General features: G+C 34.4%; 1 protein-coding gene across 2 annotated transcripts in view; it reads left to right on the top strand.

The window, feature by feature from the left end:
- Positions 1-25049, top strand: part of COMMD10 (COMM domain containing 10) — a 170577-nt gene that overhangs the window by 125194 nt on the left and 20334 nt on the right. The window contains exon 6 of one of the 2 annotated variants that reach the window (XM_044780132.2): positions 19821-19928. The exons of the other annotated variant lie outside the window; for it this stretch is intronic. Coding sequence (XP_044636067.1) covers positions 19821-19928 — 108 coding nt within the window. The remainder of the gene's footprint in view (positions 1-19820; positions 19929-25049) is intronic. 2 annotated transcript variants of the gene reach the window in all.

Here is a 25049-nt window from a genome sequence, read left to right as displayed (position 1 = left end):
TACGAGCACATGGACTCCTTGAATCAGTCCAAGTATAGATATGATATATAGATATACTATTTGTGTGTATACCCACATACACATGTTTATTAGAAACAACTTTTCAAATGTTGATTGATGTTGCCTTCCTCCCAGTGTTCCACTGACTTAATGATTCCAGATACAGTTACAAATTGCATTTACAAATTTTTTTCATATTTAATCTCTGGCTCCTCTTTTTTAAGGTTATTTCTAATGCTGGCTTGGAATGGTTCAAATCCAGAATAAGTACAATTTACTCCCAATCACTCTGTACTCTTAAAATGGTTTTGCCAGCTCTTAGAGCCTCTCAGACGTTCTAAAATAAGGTCAAGCTGATTCCACAGCCTATTGGTGTTAGATATTATTGCCATCGTTTTGGCTAAATGTTATTGATCTAAAATAAAATCATTAATCCAGTTAATAAGCTCCCTGATTATTCACCCAGAATTTTTGGTGTTGCGGTTTTTCATAGTAAAGCTTTTTAATGTTAGCTAGTTTATTTTTGGCCAAACTATATTTTATTACTTAAGTGCTTAAACACCAGGATATCTGGAGACTCTGGCAAATAGGAATTCTTATATTTTATTATTTTGAACTGTTTTGTTCAGTCGTTATTTCAGTAATCTAGGTATCTATGTTTTCACTTCTGTAGGTATTGATATTCCCTAGCAGTAAATACAAGAAATTCTCCAGTTCAATTTAGAAAAGTAAAATTTCAAGTTTTTGTTCTTGTTAACTAGGCTTTCCCTGAACACCTGTTTCAAATGCAAATTGAGACAATCTGGTTTTGACTTTCTTCTAACTGTAGACTGGTAGTCTTAAAAGCACTGAAATCGGAGCCAGACGGTGGTGTAGTGGTTGGGTTCACGCATGCCTCTTCGGCAGCCCAGGGTTTGCCTTTTCGGATCCCAGGTGCAGACCTGCACAACACTCATCAAGCCATGCTGTGGCAGCATCCCACATACAAAGTAGAGGAAGATTGGCACAGGTGTTAGCTCAGCGACAGTCTTCCTCAAGCAAAAAAACCCAGGAAGATTGGCAATAGATGTTAGCTCAGGGCCAATCTTGCTCACACAAAAAAATAATAAATTTAAAAAATAAAATAAAATAAAGCACTGAAATCATATTTAGGATGTTATATGTTACAGAATTTAGTAGCTATAACTGCACTTTTCTAATTCATAGTGTGGTCAGTATTTTTCATAATTTTAAAATATGGCAGGGTTTTTTTTGTCCATTAGTAGTACTTCTTAGACATCACAGTCACTTCAGGCTGTATGCTTAATTCCTGTCCAGATCATTATTCTATAAACATAAATGAGAAGATTAAATAAAACATTTTAAAAACAAACATTTTAATTAGCATTTGAAAATTTTAGTAATTTCGTTAATGTGGCTCCAGATAATGTGGCTTCTTTCAGCTTAATCAGAATTTTATCTGCTTGTCAAGGTCCACCTCAAATGTACTTCTTTGAGGAACCTGTGCCAGTCTTCCTCTGTTTTATGTTGGATGCCACCATAGCGTCGCTTGGTGAGCAGTGCTAGGTCTGTGCCCGGCATCCAAACCTGCGAACTACGGGCCACTGAAGTGGAGCGTGCAAACTTAACCACTACACCACCGGGCTGGCCCCTCAAATATACTTCTTTTTTTGAAAGCTTCCCATTCTTTTCTCTCTTCTCCATTCTGTTTTCTTTTTGCCCTCCAAACTTCTCCTTTCTCTTTCCATATTTCTTCCTCCACTTATCTTTCTCCCTTTTCCCATGTTACCTCTTCCATTTCCTCTGCTGTTTTTCTGCATTCACCTATATTCGATTTCTTTTCTGATACTTTTGTACCTATTCACTTGCCGTTCTGTCTTCCCTTTACTAAATCGAAAAAAGGACACATCTTGATCTTTAGTCAGCTGTTTATCTGCCTGACCTTCCTTATGCTCACTTTTATGAAACAAAATAAAAGGGAAATAAGAGTTTGGATGGAAGAAATAGAGGTTCATTTTAAAAAGTATTTATTAAACTCCAACAAATCTTGTGAGGATTGTTGGTTAACTAAGAGTCTATAAAATCCACTATGATCCTTGTATGAAAAGAGTTATGTTAGTATAGCATTCTTGGTTGAAAGCCATGATTTAAATTGAGTAAAAATTTGTGATTCACATTAAAAAAACAAGCTTTGCTGTTTCCTTCTTTTTAATTAAACAGACTATAGTTAAGAACATTGATCTCTTCAATAGAAGACGTATATTTTTAAAAAATCAACTTGTTGCTGCAGTATGTTGCTATAATGCGAGAATTACTTTAAGCTTGAAGCAAAAACAAAAACGAAAACTTGGAAAGCTCAAAGCAAAGGCTTCAAAGCAGTTTAAGATGATCCAAATGGTCAGTCTAAACAATTGAAGACATTAAACAGATCCATATTTGTAAATGATAGAAATAATTACTGAGTTAAGTATTATCCAGTGGTACTTTGTCAAAGCTGAGAGTCTTTAGTTCTCTGCTTTGCTGGGCTCATTCCCTGGGAGTGTGCCCCATATTAGTGGTATGGGTTTGGGTTTTCATATCGTAGAAATGGGTTTTTATGGCTTAAGTAGAATTGATAGTGTCCAGTTGAATATGAACTCCTGGAGAGCCTACACATTTAAAAATTTTTCAAAATCATCTGTTAGAATAATGTTGGAATACACTGCTAATCCTGTTATAGCACAGAAGGCACTTGCTTGTGAGGTTCTCAGAGCAGAACCTTGAGGTTTGTTGAATAAAACGTAATGGAAATTTAAGCTGGTTTCTAACTATTAACAGATGTAACATTTAGAGAAACATTTAAAAATTACACTAAACCAGTTAAAAGTGATCAGGACAATCAGCAAAGATTTGAAAGTTACCCAATCTAGGTTCATTGAAAACTCCTGCCTTTTAACCTATTAATCATGAATCTTCTGTTCTTAATTGTCGTGTGTCCAGTAATATGAGCAGTTTTTCTATGTCACCAATGCTGTGAACAATCAGACTGACGATTTCCTCATAATGTTTTATTATGGTGGTTGCAAGTAATTCTGGAAATAGTATTTTAAGAAATGTCTTGCTCAGAAGCATCATTTCTTCCAGGAAATAGCCTTTCATATTGGTCTAAAAAGTTCAAGGATATGACATCCCGTTGGAGCTTTGGGGTGTTACTATTTTCAGACCTTGTTTGTGTGCAACATGAGCCATATTGATTTCCAGATAATACTAATTTATTCAAAACAGGAGATTGTAACATTCTAGGAGCAGATTGTTTTTAGTTTTATTAAATTTACTTTGATTACAAATAAGAAAATTGCTTTAAAACAATGATGATATTGTATTCTGACCCCATAACTTTGCTGTCATTTAATCGTTCCCAAAGTTTTTACTGTTACCCTAACTTCTCAGTAGGAGTTAAAGATATTAGTACAAGTCAGGAGATGTAAGATTTAACAGCACTATTGACTTGCAAGAAATGCAAAATATATTTATTAGATTTTTTCTTTAGTAAATATAACTAAATGAGCTTTGCTAAGTAATAATTTGACCATATAATAAAAAACAGATTAGAGATGATAACTACTTATATGAAATATTTTCTAAGAGTACTTGAACTTACAAATCTTGCATAGAATTTTTTTCTGTAACACTTATCTGCATTTTAGAATAAAAGCATAGTGTAGTATTTTTTCCCCAAAATTTCTGAGCTTATGATGGAAATAAATTAAAAATGAATCATGTTATTTTTAACTGGAACATTAAATCTGTTTTAATAATACTACCAAAGAGGAAATGCTTAAATTTAACCATTACTATTCTACCCTGCAACGACTCCCATTACACCGAGACTGAGAAGTGCCTACATTAGCTTACAAAATTGTGAATGACATGCTCCCCTTGAGGTTTCCTCTCTGATCTTATTTTCCAGTACTCTCTCTCTCTCTTACTCAGTTCACTTCAGCCACACTAACCTTCTTGCTGTTCCTCAAACATGCCAGGGACTTTCTGCTTTAGGGTCTTCACACTAGTTGTATCTCTACCTGGATTGTTCTTCCCTCAGATGGCCACGTAGCTTTTTCTCAGTGATCAGGTGTCAGCCTCTCAGTGAGGCCTCCCTTGATCATCCTATTCAAAGATTAAAACCTGTCCTCCCCACCCCACCCCCAGCACCTGAACTTCCTTACTCTGCTCTGCTTTTTTGTTTTCAATAGTATCTATCACTTTCTAACAAACTGTATAATATTCTTAGTTTTTAAGAACATTCTGTGTGAAATAAAACATAGAACGGCGTTCAGAGATAATGGATGGGCACAAATGTATGTGCACTACAGAGAGGAAGTTAAGGAAATAATTAAAAAATCACAAGATCTAAAGAAAGCTATTAAACCTCAGATGCAAGGGCTGAGCAAATATCAAACAGAATGAATGAATGAAATACTCTCATGTAAATAATGTATTCTTGGAGTTTCAGTCTACCAAAGATAAAGAAGAAAATCGTGAGATTTCAAAGAGAAATAAAAAGGTTACCAGCGAAAGAACATGAATCAAACTGGTATACTTCTCATCAGCAACCCTGAATTCTAGGGCACAATGGAGAAGATGTCCTTAAGGTTCAGTAGGAGAATGATTTTGAAACTAGAAGTCTATATACCCAGCCAAAACTATCCATGAAATGTGAAAGCAAGCAAAGATAATTCAGACATGCAAGAACTCTGAAAGTGCATCTCCAATAAAATCACAAGTGAAGAGGTGAGAGCCAAAAAACAGTGCATCTAACCCAGGAGTGTAATAGGAAAGTGAAGTATCTAAAATACATAAGTGCCAGCTTTGCAGCTATCCAAGAAGGCAACTGATTCAAATTGAAACTCAAAATCTAACAAACCCAAGCAGCAGCCTTACAATAGCAGCCCAAAAGAAATTACAGCTTTTATAATTCTGAATCTTGAAAGACCAAAAAGACTCCTCAAAGGAATTAAAAAGTGTTCATTAGTAACCTGTTCTCCATTTAATTTGTGTTTTTGACTCATGAGCTTCTTATTATTGGCCTGCTCTCTCTTTAATTGTATCAGTGTTGTTTGTTTAAAAAAAAAAAAAATGTAGGGACCAGCCTGGTGGCATAGCAGTGAAGTTTGTGTGTTCTGCTTTGGTGGCCCAGGTTTTTCTGGTTCAGCTCCCAGGCATGGACCTACACACTGCTTATCAAGCCATGCTGTGGTGGTGTCCCACATATGAAATAGAGGAAGATGGACACAGATGTTAGCTCAGGGACAATCTTCCTCAGCAAAAAGAGGAGGATTGGTGGTGGATGTTAGCTCAGCGCTAATCTTCTTCAAAATACCCCCCAAAAAACAGATGAATAGATTCTGGCACATTTGACAAATGGAAAAAATAAACAGCAAGATATGTATTAAAAGAACAGATCTGAAATTATATCATACAAATGATTGATTTCTATGTCCTCTTACAAATAGTACCTTCAAGGTTGAAGTTCATTGGTAGGATGTAGACAGTTGGATAGACTGGATGAGGTTTTTCCAGCAAAGTGAAAAAAGTTTCTTATCCCACAGAGCCTGCTCTGACTCAGACTCATTCTCTGAGTGGCTGGTTAGTAGAGCTGTTGCCCTTTTTCACCAGCACTCCTGAGGCTCCAACTCAGCTGCTTCCTGTGCTCTGCCAACCATTTATACCTTAAGGGATCTCTTCAAAGAAAGGATTCTGAGACCCTGTTAAAATCAGCACTCTTTAACCTTACAGACAAAATTATCCTATTGGGTATGTTTTTATAACTCATACTATTTTTTTAGCTAGTTTATAACTTGGTAAGTGTGTAAATTATTTACAGATGAATGCAATTCTAGCCAAATTGCCTTATTTAAATGCATCATTACTGGATACTTCAATAGCTTCTCCATTTGAACACTGAATTTTACTTCATTTCAAATATATTTGCATAAGCAGTCTATATCATTCCTTATTCATCCATTTACTGTATTAAAGTAATAATTTTGCTCATCTTCAAAGCCATATGCATTAGATTATTACTATCATGAGAATTTATATTTCAACTATGGGTATTTTTTCCTGTTTATGTGGCCTTGTTTTAATGATGACTACAAAATTGAAACTGCTTTCCTTTCAGTGCTATCCCTTCATTTTTTGTTTCCTTTTAAAATAGCCAGTCTTTCAAATGCCTGACTTAAGAGTGTCTGGTAGTTGGCAAAGCTGCCCTAGTTGGTTGACATAGCTGTCCAATGACATTCTCTCTTTCCCTGCAAGTATTTCTATTAGGATTCATTTATATTATTCTGATGCTGCTGAGAATTTCCCTGCTTTCCTCTGTTCCTTCGGCCTCCGCTGTCACCTGGCTTCCATAGCAGATGTCAAGTCAGACCCCAGTCTTCGCAACCACCATGCCAGTGAAACTTTTAGCCCCTTTTCCTTTCCTTTCTCACTGCCAGTAGGCACCCTGGCCCTTCAGATATGTTAACTTCACTGATTGTAGTCCTCCTATTTTTGTTCAGTGCTCTTCACCTCTTCTGTTAATGCAAAATCTTACTTTTCCAGTTACCAAGGATTCTCCTAGATCCCTGAAAGCCCAAAATACTCTGAAGTTTTGGCCTTCAAAACCTTCAAATGGCTTTCCATCTGAAAAGTGATAGGGAAAATCCTAACAATGGCCTTATACAATCCGTCCTACTACTACCTCTGTTACCTGATCAGCTACTAATCTCCTTCTTGCTTACTGTGTTCCAGTCACTCTGTCTTGTTTCTTTTTTTTTTTTTTTTGAGGAAGATGAGCCCTGAGCTAACTACTGCCAATCCTCCTCTTTTTGCTCAGGAAGACTGGACCTGAGCTAACATCCATGCCCATCTTCCTCTACTTTATATGTGGGATGCCTACCACAGCATGGCTTTTGCCAAGCAGTGCCATGTCTGCACCCAGGATCCGAACCGATGAACCCTGGCCTGCCAAGAAGTGGAACGTGTGACCCTAACTGCTGTGCCACCGGGCCAGCCCCTCGTTGTTGTTTCTTGAAGACACCATGCACACTTTCTCCTCAGGGACTTTCCACTTGCTGATTTGTCTGTCTGGAATGTTCTACTCCCAGATATTTTCATGGTTTATCGTTTCAGTGCTTTCAGATCTTTACTCAAATGTCACCTTATCAGTGAGATTCTCCCTGTCTACATTAGGAAATAATTCACCATATTTCCAGCATAACCCATGCCCCATAGCTTGAGACAAGCTATATAGTTTATTAGACAAATTATGTATTTTACTTATTTATTTTGTGTCAGTCTCCACTGGAAAGCAGACTCCAGGAGGGCAGGAGACTTTAGTTTTACAAACTTGTTATATTCTGAGCACCTAGAATAGTGCCTGGCACATGATCATAAGCACTCAAGAAGTATTTGTTGAGTGAATGAATATTACAAATACTACTCTGCTCCATATTTTATACAGGCATACATTTTAGCTGGAATTGACCAATCTCTTCTGGTATGATCATGGAATTACAATCAGATTGCCTGGGTTCACATGCCATTCGTGTGATCTTGCACAAGTACTTCATTTCTCTGTCTCATTCTGTATCTCATAGGTTGCTCACGGATTAAATTAGTTAATATATGTAAGCAATATTAGCAGTATCTGGCACAGAAGTACAATATAATTTTATGTCTAAGGAAATAGTCAACATCATCAGATTTGCTTTTGTCACTTTTTTCAGCTTATTGAGCATTGTTATTTCTGAATATTTATGCTAAGGTTCTTTTGAGGTGAGGAGTACTAGTCCTGACGCCATGGATTGAATTTTTCCCAACTCATTTGTTTATCTTTTTTTTGTAATCATGATTTTGATACTTTAATATAAAAAACTTCCTTTAGGACAGAGATATTTAACTTGTATGTCTACAATGTTATATATACCCACCCCCGGCTTCCACTTACATCATCTTGAATCCCTCCATTTCTAATCAGAGCTGCTTTGGTTCAACCCAGTTGGGTTCAAACTGGTATGCCAAAGGCTAAATCACAAAAGGCAGCTTACTTGCTGCTGGTAACAAAACGAATATGCAAAGATAACCTGGACTTCTGAAATAGATATAGTATGCAATCCTGACATACTATTTAATGTCAGAAACAGGATTTCTGCCTTTCAGAATGTGGCAGTGAAGTTTGTGGCTCTCCAGCTCCCATATAAATTGAGCTCAGTATGCAGTGGCTCTTTTGCTGACACAGTTCAGTACAACAGATTTAGACAACCTCTCTGCCCTGGTGGGAGTGTGAAGGAGTGTCATGTAGTTCAGAATGAGTTGTTTTCATCTGTATCTTAAAGAATTCTTTAAATACAACTTGACTTTTCTTTTATATTAAAAGCATTTCATTTTCTCCTCTTTATCTATTATCTATCTTCTACCTTTATCTATTTATCTATCCTCTGTATCTATTCTGGATTGTATTAAAGTAATTACTCCAGTATTCATGTTCATCTGTTAATTCCTAGTTGATTTCTTTGAAGACTTTCAAGTTTCCAGTGACAGTTATATAAAAATTCAAATAAATAATGCAATTGCTAATGATGATTTAAAAAGAATGAGAACATTTTAACTATTACACTAAAATAATTTTACCTTCGTCTTTAGTCAGTAGGATTCTGTGAAAAGTCATAAGAAGAATTTGCTCATTGTTTAAGAAAATAATAAATTGGTCTACAGACTAAAGCTACTAAAGGTAGCCTTTGCTCTCCATATCTTTTAGTGAATATAACATACATACAGCTCAGTGAGTTATCACAAAAACGAACACACCTGTATAACCACCACCCACTAAAGAAAGAAAATGTTATCTGCATCCCCAGAAAACATCTTACTGATTCCTAACCACTTCTCTTTCTCTGCTCCCCAAAGTTAACCACTCTTCCAACTTTTCTAATATGATGGATTAGTTTTGTCTGTTTTATAAACTTTGTGTAAGTTGAATCAATCAGAATGTACTGTTTTGCCTGTGGGTTCTTTTGTTCAACGTTACATGTGTGACGTCCCTCCATATTTTGTGTAGTGATACTTGGTGTTCCTGGCTGCATAGTATTCCTGTGTGTAACCATACCACAATGTATTTAACCATTTTTCATATTGATGGAAATTTGAATTGGTACTGTGATTGGTGTACATGTGCATGCATTTCTGTTGACTATGTACTTTGATATGAATTGCTAGATCACGGATTCAATTTTAGTAGATAATCAAGTTTCCCAGAGTGGCTATATCAATTTGCTTCCCATCAGCTGTGTCTGAGAATTGTGGTTGCTACACATCTTCTCCAAAACTTAATTCTGTCAGTTTTTTTTAATTTCAACCATTCTGGTGAGTTTATAGAAAAGTATCACACTGAGCTTTAAGTTTGCATTTCCGTGATTATTAATGAGCTGAGCACTTTTGACATGTTTGTTCACTATTTAGTTATCTGCTTATATAAAGTGCCTTTTCAAGACTCTCATCCAGTTATCTGTCAAGTTATCTGTTTTTCATATTGATTTGTAGATATTCTACAATACAAGCCCTTTGTTGGTTGTATATTTTGAAACTATCTTTTCCCACTCTGTGGCTTCCTTTTTAGCTGTCTTAAGGTATCTTTGAGGAAAAGAAATTTTTAATTTTAATGTAATCTTTTCCTTCGTGGTTCCTACTTTGCAGGCTGTATTTAAGAAATAATTCCATTCTAATGTCATGAAATATTCTCTAATGTTATTGTTGGAAAATTTTGTTGTTTTATTCCAGCTTTCCTTGATTATATACGCTATCAATAAAAACTTAGTAATATGCACCCTCTATATATATATATATAATCTCTTTAGGTGTATGATAGGTGTACAGCATACTCATTTTACATAAAAAAAACAGAAAATATAAAATAATTAAATAGATATATCTTCTTTTTTCACACCTCACTATTATATTATGCATTTCCTGATTGATAGACATCACACTTTATGTCAGTCTTTTTAGAATCAAGTAATATTGTCAAGTAAATTATTTAAGCTGTCAAGTAGGAAACTTAACTCATTGTTAGTCCACTCAGAAAGCTTTTATTTAGAAATTTTCACTTGATATCAATTGGAGAAAATATTCTGTAACGCAGAAGTTATTCCCCAAATTTTCACATACTGTAATTTAGGAACTACCATAGTTTGGCATATGACAGACACTCAGCAAATACTTGATTTTTTTCCAAAATGCATATTTAATCATTTTATTTATTGACTTTAAATTTTCAAATGATTCATCAGACAGCTTACATTATATATTTGTCTAAAGATTTTCTTATTTTTATAAGATTTGCTCCGATAGTCAAAAGGCTTGAACCAACCATGAAAAATTAAGAAAAAAAAATTGTTCAGTTTTCTTTTCCTTTTTTTAAATAGCTGAGTAAAAACTTTTTCTTTAAAGAATTGTTCTATTTTCCAATACATAAGTTTGTGGTTTATGATGACTTTAGTCGCCAAGCCCAATAAATGTCCTCCATCTCTTTCTCTCCCTCTCAGAAAGCTTTTTGTATGTAGGATCAGCAGTCTCCAAATTAGACCATTTACAAATGGTGTTTTGGAATAAGATCACATTTACATTATCTGTTTCTGCAGGAATTGACATATTTTAAAAGAAATCTCTCTGCTCAAAACAAACAGATTTGTCTCTTTGTTTGACCTTCTAATCTGATCATATGTTAGACAGCTTAATTTGGAATCTTTACAAAAAAAAAACAGAAAATAGGGGTTATTTCTGGCTCTTAAGTTATTATCCTTTTAATGTTAGTGTCTTCCCTTGCCTTAAAAATAAAATCCTATGAACTTTTTCTTTAATCTGTATGTGAGGGTAAGGTCAAAAGAAGAACAATTTAAAGGATATCTTAGTATTAATTAAGTTCCAAAACAATCAAGAAGGAGATAAGTTTCCTGGAATTATTTAAGCTTCTGGTTTTCCAATAACCTCCACTGTGTAGCTCTTAGTTTTCAAAGGTGATTACACAGTTATCAGATAAATTCTGATGAGATGCAATTTTAATGCATTTGAGCTAGAGTAAAAAGTTGTAGGTTTGGATCTAAAGAGTGAAAGACAAAGGCAAAAGTCTGAGGTAGTTTAAATTTATTGTACTCAGGGCAACTTATAAAATATAATACATTTCATTAACATGTCTACATAGTCTGAAGGTTAGTAAATTGTGTATGTTAGTATCATAAGACCAATAGTTACTATTATGATATTCATATGAGCATACTAATCAGGATAAGTAAGAAATTAGAAATTATTGAAGTAAAATAAAGTCTGTTGGAAAAGCATTATAAGCATTTTCAAAAATGTTCAAAAATCTAAAAGACAGAGATTGGGCACATGAATTTCAAACTGAACCACAATACATCTAACCATTTCTAAACCACATAATCTATTTAAATCCAAAAGAGGGGTACCACGCAAGACCGCTACAGTAGATCCCTGCAACTTCATTATCACCAAGAGATTGACCTTGACTGAAAGATTATCAAAGTTTTTCCCTCAGGTTACGGAGTTCCAAACCAACATATCTTGGGGTACTGAAATCTGCCAGGTATAAACTGATGTATCATTGAGTTCACCTACATGCTTTTCACCAGAAACTCATGCTTGTTGTCCTGTGTTGCTTTTCTTAAATGCATAAAGGATCAAAACCTGAATATTTCTCCTTATCCTCTGTATTACCACGTGCTCACATCAGACTATCCATTAAAGAATCATCCCTCTGTGACCTTGACTTCCCCTTAAATAAAATTTTAGAATGCATAATTTGACTTCATTGTAGCTTTTGGGCAACGTGGAAAGTTTCACTTTCGGTATCGATGAACTGCAAGGCAGCCCTATGAGTAATAATTAGAAAAAGTATACTGTGAAAGTTAGGGAAGTAAACTAGATGACAGAGAAAGAATGAAGATTTTTACAACAAAGACTTGGGAAAGGGAAAGAAAGACGTGAGAAAACAAAGCTGGTGTACGCTAGGTGTGTGAGATGATAGTTAGGCATCAGAGTAGCCTATGCAGTTTTGTTTTTGTTGGTGTAATATTCTTTTGTTTTTAATGCATCTGCCCTGGCCTAAAGATTTACAGACTCTTTGGGAGTGGCCCTGAGCACAGAACATTTTTAATAGAAGTCCTTGTTGCGTCTGTTAGCGCCAAAGTTGAGAACTACAGTACTGTGGCCTGGCTGTGCAGATAATCTTCTTTTTCTTTACTTTCTTACTGATCCTTAAAAACAACACCGAAATAAAACCGAAAAATAGTACAAATTCATTATTTTAATTTTATGCTGTGTTAAATGTCAATAATATTGTCTTTAGCAATTTTTAGTTTTTAGTGAAAGAAGAATATTTATTAGACTGTTTTACTAGTTCACTTCAAAGCATGGTTACCAGCAATATTCTTCCTTTAAAGTCAAAATTTGTACCACGTAGTCTCTTTACTTTGGTATATTTGGGACTCCTGTGGTTAGGGCTATTTCACATATATAAAAGATTGCAAGTATTTATTTTTTATTGAAAAATTCTTTTTGTTTTATGACAAAAGTTATGTAGGTTTCCTGGGGCTGGCCCCGTGGCCGAGTGGTTGAGTTCGCGCGCTCCGCTGCAGGCGGCCCAGTGTTTCGTTGGTTCGAATCCTGGGCGTGGACATGGCACTGCTCATCAGACCACGCTGAGGGAGCGTCCCACATGCCACAACTAGAAGGACCCACAACGAAGAATATACAACTATGTACTGGGGGGCTTTGGGGAGAAAAAGGAAAAAATAAAATCTTTAAAAAAAAAAAAAAAAGTTATGTAGGTTCCCAAACATTATTCCAATGGTTATTGTGGATTAGCATTTGGATCATTCATCTGTCAAACATCTGGATAAATCAAATGACCTGGCCATAGCAAACCACAAAGTCTAATTTTCTAGTGCTCATTTGTCTTAATGTAGGATTTTAATTCTAAACACATTTGTCTAACGTAAGATTTTGAAGTTACTAGGATATTAAATGAAAAGTAACTGTTACTTGTTATGGTAAGAAAGTATTAAGAAATAAAGAATTGATAGTATAAAATTGACTAGAGAATTTAGAAATGAGAAGAGGCAGTCGAGGTCAGTTTATCCCCTCTCTTCACCCACCTCCACCTTCCTCCTCCACTACATAAAACTTGAAGTCTAAAATATTAAAAGATAATGCCAGCATGGCTGAGACATTCTATGGGTTTATATCAAATAAACTATACTATTTTGTAATTTTTTTTAATTTTTTTATCTTTCTATAACTAATTAAAATCTTAAAAATAGAGTGTATAATACATTGCAGATTTTAAGCTGCCTTTATATGACTTGTGCTTCTTGTTATATTTCTGTTTCTTTGGGAATTCTTGGCTAGAGATCAGTTCCACATCTGATTCTATGAACCGACAATAAGACAATGGCAGTTAAGTAATGATCAGCATAATGATTCTATTAATTGTGATTTACATAAGTCACTTAATAATCATATTTCTTATTCAGTGGTATGTTTGTCATAAAGTTAATGTCTGTTTCCAGAATTTTTAAGGATTATATTATTGTTGTTTTTTACAATTTGATTTTATGAGTAACAATAGTTTATATTTTCCCAAACTTTCATCTACTATCATTTTATGAGTAACAATAGTTTATATTTTCCCAAACTTTCATCTACTATTATAGTTGATTGTTTTTGTTCCTTGCCTTCTTTGGGGGAAAAAAAGCAAAATTTTTACTTTTAAACATCTAGTTTTCATTATCTTGCAGCTAATTGGTAGTTATTCAATTGCTGAGATAACTGGAAAAAATACATTTATCTTTTAGTTTGTAAGGAAACTTTTGAACTTGAAACAGAAATTGAATCTTTTTGAGATTCACCAGATGGATAAGTTTTCTTAATTAAGCACTGACTATAGTAATAGTAATTTGTTATCCTTTTAAGTATGAAAATAACTGCTGATTTCCTATCCATAAACAATTTAGATTAAATTGAAGTGCCGTGGAGTCTTTGAATTTGTTTAGATCTTAGAAAGGTTAGCTGTTCTACAAGTTAGCAGACAAGAGTTTTATACACAATTATAGGCACTAGATGGAAGTAGTCTGGTTAAAAATTTTAAAAAGTCATCCACTTGGCATAAAATGGAGGCCTGAGCATACACGTTGACTTCTTGTCCCTTCTGAGACCTCACTAAAATAGAAGCACATAAAGAAATAGATCCGTGCATCAAAGAAAATTAGAAAGAGTCACTAGTTCTTGTAAGTGTTCAAGGAATTACTGTGAGAAGGAAAGATGGGAGTGAGTTGACTGATGAAACAAGCTGTGAGGAGGCTGCAGGGGAGGTGAGAGGAAACCCATCAGTCTGCATGAACCTGAAAGAGCCTCTGGGCTGAGAATCTACAAATATGAAGAAGGGCAGGAAGAAGATGTAGAGCTGAAAACAGGAGTATTAATCGAAGGGCTGTACAAGTAACCAGAACAATTGGCTCCCCTACCTCACTTCCGTATCTCCTGGCTAGAAACCAGAGCTCAGGAGAAAGGGAATAAACCATATGGTGGGGGTAAGGTTTCTATAGTGCATCTTGCCACTCCACAAATAAACCTGCATTTTTCTGGCCTTTAAGGGGTTGCACCCCAACAGATGGCTTCCTACCTGCTCACTACAGCTCCTGCCTAAAGTGAAGGCTGCCTGTGTCCAGGTATTCCCATGTACACAGAGCTCCTAGTTAATGCTACCAAGCGGGCAAGAAGACAGGTGAAACCTATTGTCGTTATTATGCTTGTCCATTGTTTCTGAAGCCCTCACCTCATTACAAATGCTTAATTTTCTATTATGTTCTTATCCTCGATTTAATTGTTCATTGAGTATTTATTCCGCATTGTAGAGATTTTTCACAAATTGAAGCAGACTATTTTCAAGAGTACTTCACTTTTGGTAGCCCAGTCTTAGGAATCTACCAGAAACTTCATTTTCCTCTGAAGATGTTTTCATTTGCTAAAACATTGGTGAGATATGATTTAGCAACAATTAGATACTTCTTACATTTCATAATCTTAGTTTGGATTTAATGATAGCATAAGCTAACACTGATATTTAATAGTGTACTTATGTGCTAACTGCAAATTCAGATTTATTTAGTCTCTTGAGTTGTATCTTTTTTGCCTGTAAGCCATATAGAAAACTTTATTAAAACATTGAGAAATGTTGATCTTATTAAGTGGAAGAGAACATACTTCTTGTCTTTAAAACATTTAGTAATGTGAATTGAGTTTTAGTGTTCAGAAACATTGCAGTTAGACCCAATTTTAATTTTTCTCATTTCCTTAAATTTTCATGGATATGCATATTGAACTATTTTGGCATTCATTCTCAGCTAAATAAATTATCCCAACTATGCATGACTGAAATTAGCTTCTATAAAAATTTCCAAAAGCATTTGAAAAATATCCCATGGGTGGCAAGTTCATAATATTTTACTTTATTAAAATGCTGTGCCTGGCTTCTGGATGGATATATGATCAGAAGAAAAGAATCTAAAATGTAATGAAAGTTAACTATACTGTTGTAAAGTCCAAAATGATCTTGTATCACTGAATGATTTTGACCTTGGAGACTAGTGGAAACTTCAAGTGGTAAAGTTTCCAACTTCTGTTCATTTTGGAGTTACTGAGTATTTGAAGAATATTATTATACCTGTTCCTAAAGGTCAGTAAGCGTGGACATGATTATGCTGAAGTATAATTTGGGTATTGGTTTTAATCTGTAATAGACTTTTCTGTTTTGTACTTTGGGTGCCACAGAAAGTACCATTCCCATGCACCCATATGACAGTTGAGACCTGAAGAGTCTTGATTAATGGTCTTATGTTGGATTTATGTTTCAAGAAGCCACAGATTTTTTTTTCCCTTTGTCTCACTTTGACATTTGAAATAAAATACAAATACGTCTTCTAGATTTTGCAAAGACCCTTTGTAGATATTTTAAATATATAGCTTGTTGTTGTCTACTGAGTAGAAGGATAGACTTCTCTTGTTTTTCTTCTACTTAATATTTTAAACTTCTGTATTACCTATTTCCAGATACCTTGTGCTATGGAAACATTTATGTATTTTTATCTGAAATTTATGAAAGAAAAATGCACAGGAGGGCATTTTAGCAAGACAAGACAAAACAGCTTTTGACACTTGGTTTGCTCTTAATGAGTACCTTGTAAATTGAAGGTTCGTTTAGACTTTCAAAATTAATTTCCAAGAGCCTTCTTAGCAGTGCACTCTTTACCTGAAATCATGGTGCTAGTTTAGGACTGTTTGTTCTTTTTTGTAAATACCAGTTCTTTTCAAAGTTAGGTAAATTTCTCAGAAAGAAAAATAAGACATCAAACTTATTTACTAAATAAAGACTACTGTGGTGTGTTCAGGTCAATTTTAATTGGAATATTAGCAATAGATAATTTGAAGAGACTCATTTATAGACTGCTTTTGTGTAATGTAACTCCAAGATAAAGATTCTGTAGTCATCTGACTTTTGGAAGAAGTAATTTTCCGAAAATTAGTACTGAAGCTTTCTCAGTCACAATTTCATATACTTGATTTCATTATTTGGTTCCATTCCAAATGGGACATTAAAGGCTATATATAATCATTTTTGTCAAGTTTTAAAGAGGGTTCAGCAGCTCCAGGAACAGCATAATGCTGATGTTTACATACCAGTAAAGATTTATTGATGTACAGCTATGGGTATATCTGGAGAAAAGCAAACTCATATGAAATCTAAAGGCACAGAAATTGAATCTTTTTTCCATTATCACGCATCTCTTTGTATAACTGAATAAAAGGGATATTTTGAGGACATCCAAAAGTTTTTCTCTTACTGAGTGTTGGTATTCTTTTCTAACAATGTCTAGAATTTTTAGTATATATCTAATTCTTTCTCCCTGATAGTCATTCTAAAATGGTTTTATACTTTAATTTTAGATTGTTATTTCTTTTTAACATTATGCGTCAATAATTATTTAAATTTAGTTTACTCCTTTTTGGACACCACAATTTCTTTTATTTCAAACTTCCTCACTCTGAATTGATTTTTGTTTGTTTGTTTTACTAGAATTGGTCCTTTAGTCTTTTAGATTGTATCTGAAGATGTTATGCTAGTCTGTCTTTGCATGACTGAAAATATGTGTTTAATCTCTCACTTGATTGCTAATTAGACTTAACAGAATTCTACATTTAAATAATTTTACCTTACAATTTCGAAAACACTGTTCTGTTGAATTCTATTATCTGATTTTGCTAAAAAGAACTTTGATATCAATAGGATTTTCATACCTTTGTAGAGAACCTGTTTCCCTCCCTCCCTCTGTCTGTTCCCCCTCTGCACCCCAGAAGATTTTGAAATTCGTATGCATGCAATTCTGATGGATATCACTAGGATGTAATAGTGTCTGTTTTTGTAAATAGTGTGCTGCTTAAGGTCCCTCCACCGCCTTTTGTCCAAAAGCCTGAATGTGTCTTTAGCTAAGAGAAATTCTCTTCTTTTGTTTCTATGATTCCTTTTTCACCCAGTTCTGTTTTATCCTTCTGTTAGGTAGCTGCTGGAGCTTCTAAATCTACCTTCCGTTTCTCTTACTTTATGTTTTTCTCATTTTGCAGTAGGTTTTGGAGAATCGCTTGTCTTTATTGTCTGGTGCAATAATTTGGTCTTTAGCTGGGTCCTTTAAATTTCCAGTCCATTTTTTAGGCTTTGTTTTGTCATTTTAATCAATCATATTTATTTTGTAGAACTCTTTTTCAAAATAGCCTGGGTTTTTTTTGTTTTTTATGATGTGCAATCTTTTCATCTCACTGAGAATATCAATTATATTTAAAGTTTTCTTCTGTTTCTTTTACTCTGTTATCACTTCTGTTTAAATTTGATGACTTTCTTGCTAAGTTTTCCTCAAATGGTTGGTGATTCTTGGTTGGTTGTTAGTATGTATAGCTGAAAGCCTAGATGGAGCAGTTTTGGTGGCTAGAGAATATTTACTCCTCAGCCCAAATGAGAATCCATCCCTCTTTGTATCTTGGGGTACTAAGATTCTTATTACAGAAGCCTTCATCCGATAAGTGCAGGGCAATAGGAGGGGGCATGGCTGGGCAGAACGTTCCTTGGGGCAGGAGTTTGTCATCTGGGTTTGAGAATCCCTTCCCATAAATTACCTGTGACTTTATTCTGTTCCTTTAATCCCATTGGCCACTCTGGGACCCTCCACAGTCAGAAGTTACATTTGAGAAAATATACTCCTGCTTTTGTTATTTGTTGACCATGAGCTTTGTGTTTCTCTCACCCTCGACAGTAGCTTCTCCTTTGCTTGTTTTAGCTTCAGTTTTCTCTGATTTGATTTTTTTCCTTGAATCAAATCACATCTGATTTTTAGTTTATAGAACTTCCTAAAATTTTCTCGTCTGCAACAGTATTTTTCTTATTTTCCTGCACTATGAATGTTTCTTCTTTTTAAAAATATATTGTATGTGGAATTTAAAGGAAAAAGCAAGAGGTAAATGTGTCCTCATTTGCCATCATGATCCATCTTCTCTTAAAGTAAAAGGTAAAAGTACAGATTTTGAAGTAAAGAAAAACTAAAAAGATGATGAAACTATTTAATGGAGGCTTATCAACATATTTTCAAAGGAGGAAAATGTGCTGAATGATTACAGTGCTTAATGAGTTTATAAGAGCCATTTATGTAGCATCAACCTTATTCATGAGTTCATGTTTTCCCCTCAAGAAAACAAATTAAAACTGTGGACTTTGGAAAAATTTCCTGGGCAATGTTTCTTGTTAGTCATCTGTTTGAGAAGAACTTGCTTAAATGGTATTTTTATTTTATGATAAAAAATGGATTGTTTTGATATATTCAATACTAAGTATTTAGTACTTTATTAAGTAGGCATGTTATTTCAAAGTAGCCTGGCATATCAGCATTTTGATTGGTAAAGTTTAAATTACTGATTATTAACTTGTTCACTATTTACTTATTAAAAGGGGTAAACTTTTATTATTTTAATGGGGATTATAAAAGAACTTCACTGTCTTGTTCTAGTTAAGATTCAGTAAAAAGAGAAAATCAGGTATCATATTAATAGTCATGCAGAGCAGTAGCCAATCTGATCAAATAAATTAACTGTCTGCTGAAATGGACAAATTGATTTGTTTATAACCTCATTTTAATTAATTGCGTTTTTGGAAAATGAATACAATTTAAAATTAGACCCCAGGCTTGAATTTGTCATATTTTCATAATTTTACTTTGAAACAAAGTTTGCAAATAGGTGTTTAGAAGGGAATAAGGAAATACTTTAGTTTACATAATTCTGGTTTATTTATGATATAAATATTATATGTTTTTTCATTGAACTATTCAAAAATAGGAAAATGTGAAACGTACTCTTTGTGAAAGTTAGAAATTATTAACAAATCGGTTACAATTGCTTTTGTACATAGACTGCCTCATGGAGACTTAAACAAAATTTTATTTCATTTTTGTCTTTCACTTTTTTCTAGCAAAACCAGTTTCTACTTTAGAGATATCAGTAGGCCATAGAAATTTGTTGCTTTTCTTTCAAAAGTGCACCTACATCCAAAACTGATTAAAAATGTACTTAAAAAGAAAACTACCATAATGAATTACATTTCTCAGTACTACCTAATTTGCCAATATGACTAGTTTTCATTAAAAAGAATTTGATTATAATGTTCAAAACTGTTTATTGAACAGAAAAGCTGGATGCAATCGGAAATCAGAGGTGTACCCATGGAGATACTGGATCTGAAAATCTTGATGAGACAATCACTATTTCCTTTTAAGATTTTACTCATCTTGCTTGTGAGTAATACTAGGTACAATGGTTCTTCTCTAAGTATTTGGAGGATTTTCTTGTTGAGGGGATGATGCTCTTATTTTGTTTTTATCTTTTTAGTAAGGTTCAAGTGATGTTGATGTGTATTCTTATCATATCTTTTAGTAAAGCTTTTTTATAAAATTGATCAGTACAGCCTGTAGCTGGGTATTTCAAAAAATACGTTACCATGATTAGAAGTTTTCATTTCAGTGCATTTATTTGACATCTTTCGGGTTATTATTGACCAAAACACTTGATTCTTGCCTCTTCTTTCTTTTCATCCATTTTATCATTTTTATTTTGCAGCCTTTTGCATGTGTATGGATCTCTGGCTTCATTATTCCTATCAACCAGCACTAATTTTTAGTTTCTGACTTCTGTCTTCACTTATCAACTTAAGTTGTTCTTGTTTAAAATTTACCAGCAGGCTCAGTCTCCTGTTGTGCCTCTTCTAGATCTCTCGTCAACCTCGGGTATTACTGACCAGCCTTCTTAGTGTTTTGGCTTCAGAAGTATTCTTTTTCCCTTAGTTGTATAATAATATTCGCTAATATTTATTGAGCACTTACTTTGTGTCATTCACTATTTCAAGCACTTTACGTGTTATATGATCTTCACTACAACCCCGAAATAAGTTACTGTTGTTATTCCTAGTCACAGATAAGGAAAGTAAGGCACAGAGAGATTAATTACTTGTGTGAAGGCACACAACTAGCAAGTGGTGGAATCAGGATTCAAACACAGGCAATCTGACTCAAAAGCCAGTAATTTTAACTTTGAGATGCTATAGTGCTTTTCTAATCAGTGTTCCCTCCCATCTTTTTCTGAGTCTAGGATTTTTATATTTTCATTTGGCCCACACTTACCTATTGTGTTAAAAATTTCTACACCCTTCAAAACTATCCTAGTATCAGTTAATGTAGTTTTCAATGAAGTAGGAGTTTAATATATGTTATGGACAAATTTCGTGTTGCCATCCTTTGAAATTAAATTTAAGGGGGAATAATCATTACAAGGTTCAGAGTTAGACCTAAGAGGATTTAGAGGTGACATACATTATGTGTTTTTATTTTGTCCATAATTCTTCAGTTTCTTAATTGCCAATACTATAACAAGACATTATAATGTCTGGATTTCACCATTAGCAGTTAATACGATTTTCTTGAAGACTGAATTTAGGGCCAATTTTTTTAATGTTAATTATTTGCAAATGTATAACTCTACTCATTCTAAAATGGATTCTTGTCTAAGTATTGGTTGTCAAGACCTAGTCTGTGCATTCCCAAGTTTCTTACTGTGAGGTAAGCTAAAGGTAAAATGCCTATGCATTTTGTTCTATACATTTCCTACCAGCAAAACGAAAATAATATTTTAGAACTTCAATACTCATTTCTAAAAAATGTGAGGCACAAGTTAGGCTCATTTGTACAATATTTGGCAGTATTTGAATGTCAGATATTTTACAAGCTTGCATTTAAAAATGGTCATGTATTATCAGGCACCATTGTTTACTTTTTAAAAATGATATAAAATTTGAAAACAGTGCTTTGGAAATTGTCTTTTTAGTCACTTTAATAGAAACAGTTATTCTAGCAAAGGAAAAAACTTGAAATGAGGTTTGATATTTGGTTGTCATGACTAAAAATTTCTCTGGCTTTATAGAAGTTCTTCACTAATACATAAGCAAGTTTTTATTTGTACACACGTACGTTTTAGAAAATGAAGAGTTCGTATTTTGCTCTTCGAGGACTTTTTTGTTAAATGTGTTAAACACTTAGATGTATTTGAATTGCTGTAAACCATATTTCCTGGGAAGAGCAAGAGTTAGAGAGAGCTGGGCGTGGTCCAGAGTGTGAGCCTCTACCCTGCTGTTTGAAATGCCAGGGCTTCAGATTCTTCAACTAACAGTGTGGCTACTAAATCAAGTCAGACTCTTCGAGGTCCCAGCTGCCTCTTGCCATGTGGGATCCACCTGGCTCTGCTTTCTCGGGGTTACGTTTTCCTTAGATGAATCCACGTGGTGCTGGGGGGAAGAAGGAGGATTCTGTTTTGCAGATTGATTCAACTGTAATTCAGATCAAATTTTGAATGTATGTATGAAGTCATAATACTGTTTAATATTCTAGTTCATTCGCTTCAGTAGTTACAGAAATTATTGCTTCGTGAAAGTTCAGCTATTCAGGACATGCCTTCACTAAAATCTAGTTCTGTCATTTTACAATTCATTTCACAGCACCTCACATTACTGTTACCTCCACCCTAGCACTTAGCATGCAAAGATTTGATTTTCTACAACTCTCAGTCTCCTCTTTTATCAAAAGACAAGAGGACATTAACTATAATGCCATGTAAAAGACAAATCAAGGCTTAATTTGAAAATAGAAGCCTGTAGTTTTGAGGCCCACCTGTTGACATAACAGAGCTGGCATTTTGATCTCCTTTGTGACTGTTGGGTCAAAGCCCTGCATCATCTTGCTAATTTCTCGTTTGCCTTTCTTAGCATATATTTTTCCTAGTTCAGAGCTTAATGGAGAGAGATACTGTTTCTGTCAGATTTTGCAAAATGCCTTGAGCTCCTTGAAAGATAGATGTCATCTAAATGCAAAATGTAGTCGGCTCTTTTAGTCTAACACATCATTTGATTTATTTGCCTTGCCATTAAAAATAATATTTACTTCTTTAAAGCAAGTCTATACTATGTAAATGACATATAGTGCATACCATGAGTTCATGTCCTGAAAATCTCAGATACTCACTATAGTCAGAGCAGTTGGCTTTTCATTTTGTTTTCATGTTTGTGAAAAAGAGTAGTGAAAGTATTTCTGATATTAATATTATGGCTTACTCTCTGGATTAGGTCATCAGTGAAAACAAACTTCATGGATTCATTCTGTTAAAGACATTTTGGGGGCTGGCCCCAGGGCCAAGTGGTTAAGTTCGCGGGCTGCGCTTCAGCGGCCCGGGATTTCGCCAGTTCAGATCCTGGGCTCGGGCATGGCACCACTCATCAAGCCATGCTGAGGCGGTATCCCATATAGCACACCCAGAAGGACCTACAACTAGCATATACAACTATGTACTTGGGGCCTTTAGAGAGAAGAAGAAGAAAAAAAAAAGTGCTGAAGGGAGAAATGTTAGAGACATTTTGTCTCTTTCACAAAACAGTAACATAGTTTTGCATTATTTGGTGGTCTATATTCGAGACATTACATCTAAAAATAGCTGGAAGATGCAATTTCAATATGAAGCAATGCCATGTGGGAAAGGAAACCAGCCTTCCACATGCATTCTGTCTAGAACATAATGTTCTCATACTGTCTATTTTTTTCACTCTCCCTGAAAGTCAGAATTTTTCCTGCAATACTGATAATACTATTGAAATCAAACTTTATTATATATGTAAGGGTCCTCTCAGACAACCTATAGGTATAAAAATAGCCTTCAGAATGTAACTGTACAATTCTGATTGGTTATATCCAAGCAGTGATGTTACACTCTTTCCACAAAGTAATTTATTTGTACAACATTTACATAACTCTCTGTATTTAATTGTTTATCTACTTATTGATTCTTTGAAATGTTACATTTGAGAGAATTTTGGTTTCAGTTTTCCCTACTCAGTATTTTCCATTTGGCTTTATTTTCCATTCAGTTTGAAAAGCCAAAAAAATTCTATTAAACTTAGCAAGTATTTATTAAACATTTGTTGTATTCAAGGCCCTGGGTTAGGTACATATGGAGCATAAAAAATGATGATCATCCTGATGAAGATTGCCAACACTTGTGATCATTGATCACTTACTGAATACCGGACCAGGCCACTGGCCTAAGTGTTTCTACCTCTAATACATTTTTAATCCTCATATCCCTGTCAGGTAGGTGCTGTTATTATCCCGTGTGATAAATGAGGAAACTGAGGCAGAGAACATTTCAAATTTCATAATTTGATCAAGACAGTGACTTAGGAAGAGTGGTTTAAAATACAATCGGTTTGACATCAGAGGTCACACACTTAACCATTGTGCTATACTAAAATGAAGATAAGATTCTACTTAGGAAGCTTTCATCCTACTGGAAAAGTGATGATATATTCAGGGAAAAAATGAAGTACAAGGTAGAATGTAATAGGTGGGGGACTACTGCCTCAATATGGAAGATATTAGAGCTCAGAAGGAGAGAAACATTTCTGTTGGGAGATGGGGGAGGGCCTCATGGGCGAAGTGTGTCAGCTGACCCTTGAAAAAATGGCAGGATTTTGCTGTGTGGAGATTAGAGGAGTAGATTCTCATTGAAAGGGGCAGTGGGAACAAGGGCATTGTTTTGAGAAAATAAAGAAGTGTTCAAGGGTAGTAATTAGCAAATTTGTATAGCATCTTTGGAGAGGTCATAGGGAGAAGATAATTCAACTTGAACTGAGGAAGGGTTGAGGTGGCAACCTGGGGAATTTGAATTTCTGCCAGAATGAAGAATCTTCGAAGGGTCTAAACTCTAGAAAAAGAAGTCCATGATCAGAGTTGGATGGATTGAAGGATAAAAAGAAGAGTGGCCCTGAGACTTTTTAAAACTTGGATAGAGAGCATATTTAGGAATTACATCAAATATTTAAAAAATATTTTACTCTGTCACTAAATGAAAACTAGGGTGGCCAAAGTTAATTTGAATATATGGAAAAGAAAAATCTTTGTGCTTACACGGATCCTTGAATATAATGCATATATTTTCATTTAAAATTGGAAACTTCACATAATTTTTTGAGGTATTAGTGATTTATAGATCCAAATTATAAATTATTAAAAAATTGAATTGTTACATTTTTCTTTTTTAACTGTAGAATATTTCAGTGGAAGGGGATTATCCAAACTGGAATCTGGCCAAGGTGCTAAGGATTAACATCTCTTTCTTATAAAGGTGTATAAAATATTTTACAGATTTTAATGTTTTTTTGCATCTGATCTTAGAAGAGATTATCTGCAGCTGAACTAATAGGTCTGAGTTGATGCTACAGAAATAAACCTACCTTCTAAAGAACTACTCCTATTACACTCTTTCAATGTCTTTCCATAACCTGACAATATTTAAGGCACACTATTATCTTTATATTAAAC

The sequence above is a fragment of the Equus asinus genome, chromosome 9 (genome assembly GCF_041296235.1).
Source record: "Equus asinus isolate D_3611 breed Donkey chromosome 9, EquAss-T2T_v2, whole genome shotgun sequence".
Lineage (NCBI taxonomy): Eukaryota > Metazoa > Chordata > Mammalia > Perissodactyla > Equidae > Equus > Equus asinus.
The sequence above is the reverse complement of the archived record's forward strand: the minus strand, read 5'-3'. Positions and strand labels throughout refer to the sequence as shown.